The sequence below is a fragment of the Oryzias melastigma genome, linkage group LG13 (assembly GCF_002922805.2).
Source record: "Oryzias melastigma strain HK-1 linkage group LG13, ASM292280v2, whole genome shotgun sequence".
Lineage (NCBI taxonomy): Eukaryota > Metazoa > Chordata > Actinopteri > Beloniformes > Adrianichthyidae > Oryzias > Oryzias melastigma.
In genome coordinates, this window is record NC_050524.1 from 20,639,343 (window position 1) to 20,647,642 (window position 8,300).

General features: G+C 39.4%; 1 protein-coding gene across 1 annotated transcript in view; it reads right to left on the reverse strand.

Moving 5' to 3' along the window:
* Window positions 1-8,030, reverse strand: part of inpp5ka (inositol polyphosphate-5-phosphatase Ka) — a gene marked incomplete at its 5' end in the record, with an annotated part of 10,160 nt that extends 2,130 nt beyond the window's left edge. Inside the window, 8 exon segments of the mRNA XM_024277592.1 lie at window positions 429-660; window positions 1,222-1,331; window positions 3,214-3,325; window positions 3,428-3,603; window positions 4,388-4,504; window positions 4,582-4,690; window positions 4,762-4,866; window positions 7,964-8,030. Coding sequence (XP_024133360.1) covers window positions 429-660; window positions 1,222-1,331; window positions 3,214-3,325; window positions 3,428-3,603; window positions 4,388-4,504; window positions 4,582-4,690; window positions 4,762-4,866; window positions 7,964-8,022 — 1,020 coding nt within the window.
* Window positions 8,031-8,300: the final 270 nt, after the last annotated feature.

Below are 8,300 nucleotides of genomic sequence, written 5' to 3' on the forward strand. Positions count from 1 at the left end.
GACACCAACTTCAGCCTCGTCTTACAAGAAAACTGTTATTTTCTAAATATACTAAAAATAATAATGAATAATAATAATAAATCCACTGTTTGAACAACTTTGTTAGCAGCATCCACAAATAACTTTTCTAACTTGGGGATTTAAATTTAGCAGTCGGAGCAGCAGTTGGAAGGAAGCAACTTGCGACAAGAGTTAGTTGGATATGGTGGTGAGAGTCCAGTAGTTTTCCAAAATAAAACTTCCTTCAGAATCAGATAATAAATAAAAAGGAAAAAAAAGTCTGCAGCCCAATTGAACTATGATGAGTTAGAGTTACTTTCTGAGAATAAATCCGACTTTAGGCTTTCACTTACTGAAAATTTGAGAAATTTCAAACAATTTATAAATCATAAACAGATGTCACGTTTTAAAGAGGCGGAGCTTCTCACCTCCACAGAGAAGACGCCGAGGACGGGCTTGTGATCGCTGATGCTGAACTCCATGCTGCTGGTGTACAGTTCCTGTCTGACCTTCAGAGGGAACTCTTCATCCTCGTCAAGCGGTCGGATCTTTTTAACATCTGGTCCAGAACCGTCTTCTTCCTGCTCGTCAGGGGGCGGGGCTTTAGGTCGGATCCTCCACAGAATCCTGTCGGTCCAGGCTGGTTTTCTCTTCTTACCACTACAGGGTTTATTCAGCGGAAGAAAAATGAGTCAGTCTGAGCTTTAAAACCTGGAGAAGCTCCAATCAACCAAAGATCTCAAGGAGGTCCAGCTGAATGTTCAGTTTTTTCTGACATGGAGGTAAGAAGCTCTGCAGAACATGTGAGGACAAAAGGCATTTGAATTTAAATGTCTCACAGAGTCATGTGGCTTTCAATCAAGCATGTTAATGAAGCTTTATCCAGGTCTGACAGCATTAGGATGGGGGGGGTTAAACACCATAATCCATGACAGCACAGAGGTTATCTTTGGGGGGAGGTTTAGTGTTTGCTCACAGCAACCAAACATAAATATGCACAGAAACGTCTTACTTAAAGCCAAACCATGTTTGGTAGAACCTGAGAAGAAGAAGCAGGTGAAGAATAAACCAAACATCTCAAAACATGATTTGGTCGATCATCTCTGCTGCAATGATGCGTCTTGGAAATATTAATTTGGCTTTAAATTTCGCTGGTTTGGACTTATGCGTCCTCCACCCCACAGAGATCTGACCACCGCTCAGCATCGATGAAGTTCTAACCTGCTGTCGTAGGAGTCAGAGTTCAGGTCAAACTTGTAGGTGGGCGGGAAGTCCAGCTGCCCCTCCTCAAACTCCTGCAGCAGCGCCTCCTTTTTCTTCATCATATTTAACTGAAAGGACACAGTTCAGATTCATTCAGAGTTTCTGAAGGTGAGTCATCAACAAAGTAAACATCAGAGAATCCTTCAAGACTCTGATCTGTGAGGCTTTAATGTCAGTCAGAATGTTTATTTAAAAAATGAAATTCAGGTCATCAAATCAAACTGATCCAAATCAATAAACATTTTTTTTAATTAACTTGTATATATTTTTTTACAGACCACTGAACTTTTCCATCATTAAAATATGAATTTTTACATAAAAACTGACAAAAGTTCTCAGTTTGACCAATTCATATAAACAGCATTTTGAAAAAGATCTTATTACTAAAACAATATCTATTCCAAAAGCAAAATTTTTAGGAATTTTTATTGATTTGGTCAAATTGGAAATGCAGTGAACTTAAAAATCAAAACCAATTCCAATTTCTACTTAAAAACCATGAAGCAAACTTGAAGCAAAAACTCAATTAAAAAGTAAAATCTTAAAGATGTTTTAAAGCAGCTTGACAGAGAAATGAACAGCAGAAAAACATTTTTCACTAAACCTCATCCTGACAGCAGCACTGATGAGTGTACTCTGATATTCACAAACTGTTCCCGAAAATTTGAGTACGAGTATTTGTGAAGTCCAAGACTGCTGATATGCAATCTTTAAAAAACATATTAAAGTATGGTAAAAATACACTTCAGCCAATCTAATTTTTGATCTAAAATTGCAGAATAATGTTGGATTTTGAATATATAAACTAAAACCAAATGTTAAACTTGTCACTGGTAGTGAAGAAATCTTCACAATTGAGTGTCGGTGAAGGTTTTCATTTTCAAGTATTTTGCTGGATAAAAAAGTGAAACCGAAGTTTTACCAAAATAAGTTCTGAATATATGATTTTTCTTTAAATATAGTCAACAATTTGAATAAAAAAATCTAATGAATATGAAATAAGGAATATCATAAAAAATCTTAATTATGATGTCATAGGACAGTAAAATGTTCACCTACAGTCTTGGGAGGTTTTTTTATGTTTCCACTAAAGATGAGTTTATAAAACATGTCTGTTAGAAACACTGTTGTCTCCTTAGATGAAAAGACAGTGTTTTCTAGTTGTTTTATTTATTTAGGTGTTGCTGTGGCTTCATTTTCTATCTTCTTGTCATCTTTCTGCTGGAACTGTAGTCGGTTGAACTTTGAGAATGGAGAAAAAAATGAAGAATATCTAATAGTTTTGCTGTTAAAAATGATGCAAAGCAACAAAGATGTCTATGTTTACTGCTGAGGTTAACCAGGAAGTTGACATGAAAACTGTATGGTGTGACATTGTTTAAAGTGATAAATATTAATCATTTCTTTCTAATTCTTTGTGTTTTTATCAGTTGTTTGTTGACTCTGATCTCCTGTTCTAAATAAAGATATAAATGATGGTGAATAAATAAATATTAGTTTAATTTTCATAAATATAGCAGTCATTCAAAGATTTTAAATGGTGAGAATCGTGGTTTGATTTGTGATTCGAATCATCTCCCAAACAGGAGAAAGTTCTCCTCAGATGATCAGCATAGACAGTTTCAGTTGTTGTACATCAAGGTGTTGACACCAACAGGAAGTTGAGGGCAGAGGTCAACAAAAGTAAAGTTACTGATGGAAAACGAAATGCTCCAGCTGTGTTTACATTAAAGCCTCAACCTTTTTTGGTTCTGCTAACATGTGGAGGTTCAGAGCACAGGACTTGGAGAGCTCAGAAGAAGACAACATCTGTGTTAGAGGGAGAGGACCCTCAGATCCAGATGGGTCTGCAGAGACCATGGAACAGCAGTTTCATACTTTAGCTTCCTATCGAGGCATGAACTGCTCTCCAGGTTTGTACTGCAGAACCTTGAGAGTCAAAAGTCAAACCTGGTCGTTGCTCCATAGCAGATTGTAGGTCTTATTGGTGAGACAGGAGCGGATGAAGTGCATGCCATGGTCTTGGATTCGGAAGTTGAGGTCTCCAAACCAGAACACCAGTCTGGATAAGGTAGAAGAGGAAAACGTCAGTTCATCTCATTTCAAGGGATCTGGTGAAGGTCCAACCTTTAACATCTGCTGCATCTTTGATTGTTTTCCTCACCTGTGGTCAACTATTTTTGAAGCCTTATTACAATCAAACATCTGAGTCTCCACGATGCTCTCGAACTCGCCCACTCTGTGCGTGGCGTATTTGATGTGAGGCGTCAAATGGCAGTTGAGGAAGCAGAGCGTGTGACCGTAGAAAGAGAAGCGAATGGACACGCCCCCTTTGTTACCCTGAGGATCAAACAGGAAGTCAGAGTAAACCTGTTGATCAGCTCGTCATGTTTCTTTGAACACATCAGAAGAGAAATATCTACAGAAAAACTTCTTCAAACTTTTTTTTCAGATGTTTTTCATTCTTAAAAAAATTCTTAGCATGTGTGGAGAAACTAACAGTCATCCTACTGTGAAAATTCATTACATTCACTAACAGAGGGTACAGTCCTCATGTTTAACACGTGTGCATCTTCTCTGAACTTCCTGCTGATCTTAAAGCCTCATTATACTTTCTGATACATTCCTTTGAAATAATGACGTGGAGCAGTTTGGCAGAATATTGATGAACAATTTTACAAAAGCAAAAATTAGAAATTTAAATTATTGTAAAAAAAAAAGAACAAAGACGCTAATAGTAGACATCACGTGTCTGGTTTCCTGGTAACTTATTGGTCTAACATGGCATAAGAGGAAAAAACAAATAGTTTGCAAAATTTAAAATGAATAAAATCAAAATATTTACTACAAAATTGGTCATCCAAGCCTCACTTCTGCTCAAATGAATAGATTTAAATAAGAAAAAAATTACTTTTCACCAGGTATTGGGTGTGAGCAAATTTTTGTGAGTTTTTTTATTGGTGGGAGTGAAGGCAAAAAAAGAACAAAAATGGTGAAACAATCTGGTACTTGCAGTCCAAGATTGCTGGGCGACAGAATAAATTAGAGGATCTTTTTATAGTTAAGTGAAGATTTAAATGTCATGGTTTAAACACACGTGCTTGTGTGTAAAGTGAGTTCCCACCCAGTAACCGAAGATGCCGGTGCGCGTGTACGTGGCCTGTATGTCTCTGATGAACGGGACGTGCTCCATTCTGGAGAAGAAGAGCAGCAGAAGACCTTGCATTCTTATGGATGACACCTGTAACAAAAGAGAACCTGGATGGATATGTTCCCGCTCACACCTGGAACGAAGCGCGCGTTCTCCACCACCCCTACCTTCACATATGAAAGCGGTGCCAAAGTGGACATGAACATGTGGCTCCACGGGTCATCGAAGATCATGTCCGACAAAAACCGAACCGGTCCAGAGTACACTTCCTGCAGTCTAAACACAAACGTTTATGTCAACCTGGCCTGATGTGAAACACAGAGCGGCGGGGTCAGAGGTCACAATACCCGATGACATAGAGGTCTGCAGGTTTTGGAGAGTTCAGGTGGAGCAGCGAGGTCACATCTTGAGGAGGATCTGCTGTAGCTACATTCCACGTCACCATGTGAAGCCTGAGAGGAAAGAAGATCAGGAACAGTGGTCACTGCAGAAGCATAACACTCTTTCCCTGAAACACACCTGAGAGCAACTCAGTCATTTAAATGTGTTGGAACAGGGAAACATGTAAAACAGAGCTGCCCCACCCTGGTCCTTAAGATCTACTACCCTACTTGTTTTCTCAAGACTACAACCTTTTGTCTACCTGGTATCTTCAGCCAATCAGAACCTTCCTTCAGGACTAAAAAGAAAGGAAGAAAAAAAAAAGAAACAAGTAGGGTGGCAGATCTGATGTAAACCTTTAAGGCAGGGGTCTCAAACTCGCGGCCCGCGGGCCATTTGCGGTTTGGAGGAAAATCTTTCAAAGTATTTCCAGCCTGACCTCACGCTGATCAGTTCAGGCTCTGAGGGTTCATTGTTCAGCTACTTAGCAATGTGACCTTTAAATGGCTCAAGGAGTAAAGCAAAGGAGATCAAGAAATGAGAGGACTAGATGAGACCTGATAATGACCCCCCAAAAAAGCAAACGATGAACAAAACAACTCATTTTTTATATCAAGAGCACTAAGAACGTTCACTTAAAAACTCTTTAAAAGGGGATTTTGTCTTCATAGATCAGGAATAAGGGCTTTAACCAAAGATAAATGCTTCATGATTCAGCATTAAAGCTGCAACAACAGAAGCTCTATGGTGGAGATGGTTCGAGCAGATGATTAACCAGAAATCTTTCACCACAACATACAAGCAGCTCAGCAAAAACAACCAGGAAGCGCTCAGTTACTACCAATCAAGAAGACATTTACAGATCAGCAGACATTCAGCTCATAGAATCAGGTGAATAAAACATTAGGCCTCCAAAATTCATGCCAAGATTCAGAAGATTGATTTTCTCTCCACCTGAAGATGCTCTTTTTGGCCTTATTGGCCATCTTGGAGCAAGCAAGAAAGGCGCCGTCCAGAGTCTCCACCATTTTCTCGTGTAGCTCATTTTTGAGCTCCAGGTCATCCATGCAGGTCATCAGCTGGCTGAGCCGGTGCCGCAGCGCCAGTCTGGTCCCGGTCGACTGCGTGGCATCGGAGGAGACGGTGTCACTGCGAGAACGCCCAACAGAACCAAGGAGGCGGCTAATTTCATCCATTCTGACGCAAGATACGCAGAGCAACCAGGTGGGATGGGTCCAGTAGAAAATTCAAGTGAATCTGGAGAGCAGCGAGTCTTTCCAGAATCAAACCACCGAGCAGACGGAGAAAAGCTCAGGACTCAACTGTTGGGACCAATTAGGAAACGGGTTTGTCCACAGGTGGTCTTTGTGCATTCATACCAGCTCTAATCTTATTGCAAAATGTCTCAACAATATGCCCATTAAAATCGTAGTAATGTAAAAATGTAAAAACTCCGGTCCGTCCCTCCGAAAGCAGCTAAGCACTGAGCTGCTCCGTCTTTGGATTAAGCCGTGAAATATTTTTTTTATTTTTAAACTCCAAATCCACAGCAGGTATGCAAAGTTAAGCAACGTAATCCTCTTGAATGAAAGCCTTCATCTTTACAGATATGAGTCCTCCAGTGTGGAGGCAGGAACAACAGCAACCTTTCAGCAGAACCACTAAGGAACCAACAAATTCAGGTGAGGATTCTAAACAAAAGAATGGACCGTACCACTCCACGCCGACAAGCCTTCAGCAAGACAAACACAGAACCAAGGACAAAACACACTTCAGCTTAATATAAACACACACACATAAACATCCGAGCGTTCCTGTGACTCACAGACAACAGGAATGAGATGAACTATTAAGAAAAGAACAAGTATGTAGGTGGAAAAAGAGTTTCATAAGCTCTTCCAGTAAAAATAGCCTTCCTTGAGAAATAAGTGGGACTAAAAAAGTCCAGTTCTGTTACACAAGAGAACAAAAACCATGGTTTGCTGTATATTTAATAAGAAGTGACATAAATGGTTAATTATGTTTTCCCTAGAACACGAACCTCCAACCTTTAATGCTAAAAGATCAATTTCGTTTAGTTTCTTACAGACCAGAACCATCGACTGTATATGAGAACTGAACTGAGTGACCCTCTCCTCCCCTGACATTCCAAACAGGAAGTACCCAATGACTCCATAGACTTCTATGGGGAAATAAGCAGCTATTACTCAGTCATTTCATTTTTTAGAATAACCATTCTTCTACTGCAACTTTTTTTTTAAATGTGTCTTTTTTTGTACCTTTTTTTTCATTATATTGTTTTAAAGTTCAAGGTATAAATTGACAAATCAAATGGGTAGATATAAAAAGGGTGAGCCTGCTAGCCCCCACATCCAACAAGGCCCGCTTCAAGTGGTGGGGGTGTGGCCTGCCAAAAAGCTCACTCCTGATTGGTGAGAATGGTTGCCATAGAAATGATAACAGCCTACCCCGACCACTCACTGCTTACTGATGTCATCTGGCTCCAACACGGCAGTGTTGGTATCGTGGCAAAATGGCAACTGAATTGACTTCATTTGGTTGGAGCCGAAAGTAAACATTTTTCATGGATGACATCACACTCACTCAGTCCAGTTCTCATAAACAGACAAGGACCAGAACCCAGCAAGAGCTGCGAAGTTCACCATTTCGAAAAAATAAAAAAAAAAACTATTATATCGATTATATTCATGTTTTTGTGGCCATTTTTTTTTTTTAATATAGCTTTTAAATATTTAATTGAATTGTAACAGTGTAGCAAATACAAGTTTCTTTCAAAATAAAGTACATACAGTGTCAAATAAGATCCTACAGCTACAGCAGATTCACTTCACTTAAAAAAGGCAAACCTGAAATGTCCTATTTTTATGGCTTTGGTGCTCCTTTATCCTATTTATGAACAAAGTATAAAACAACATTGGTGTAGAATCCAATTTTCAAAATAAAATCTAAAATCTTATGCACTGTGACAGTAGATTAATCCTTTTAACATAATGTTGCTTGATGTGACAGATTAATTAACTAGAATAAATACAAATGTAATGTGTATTAAAATTAAAGCCAAAAAGCCACAGTGGAAGGACAACGAGCCACTTGAAGCTCAGGAGCAACAGGCTGCAGATGCCTGCTCCAGAAGAACGTAGTTCTCACCTGAAACTCTCGAGCCGATGGCCTCCAGCGTCCTCTTGATCCTCTCTCTCCGCCGTCATCCCTGCACCTGACAGGAGCACACTCATGCTAGCACACGCTCACCTCAGCCTGACAGGTAGCTTTACTGCAGCGGACTTCTACAACTGTGTTAGCGTTATCTGGAGGTGTTTACTGACGGCAGATTCATGGAGATGAAAAATACTTTCCTTAACAGTTCCTGAAGTTAATAATGTGGTAAATGCCGCTAGCTACAGTACGATGCTAAACAAAAAATAAATTTTATTTTCAAAGTGGATATTTTAAGATGGAAGTATAAAACATACGTTACCTGGTATGT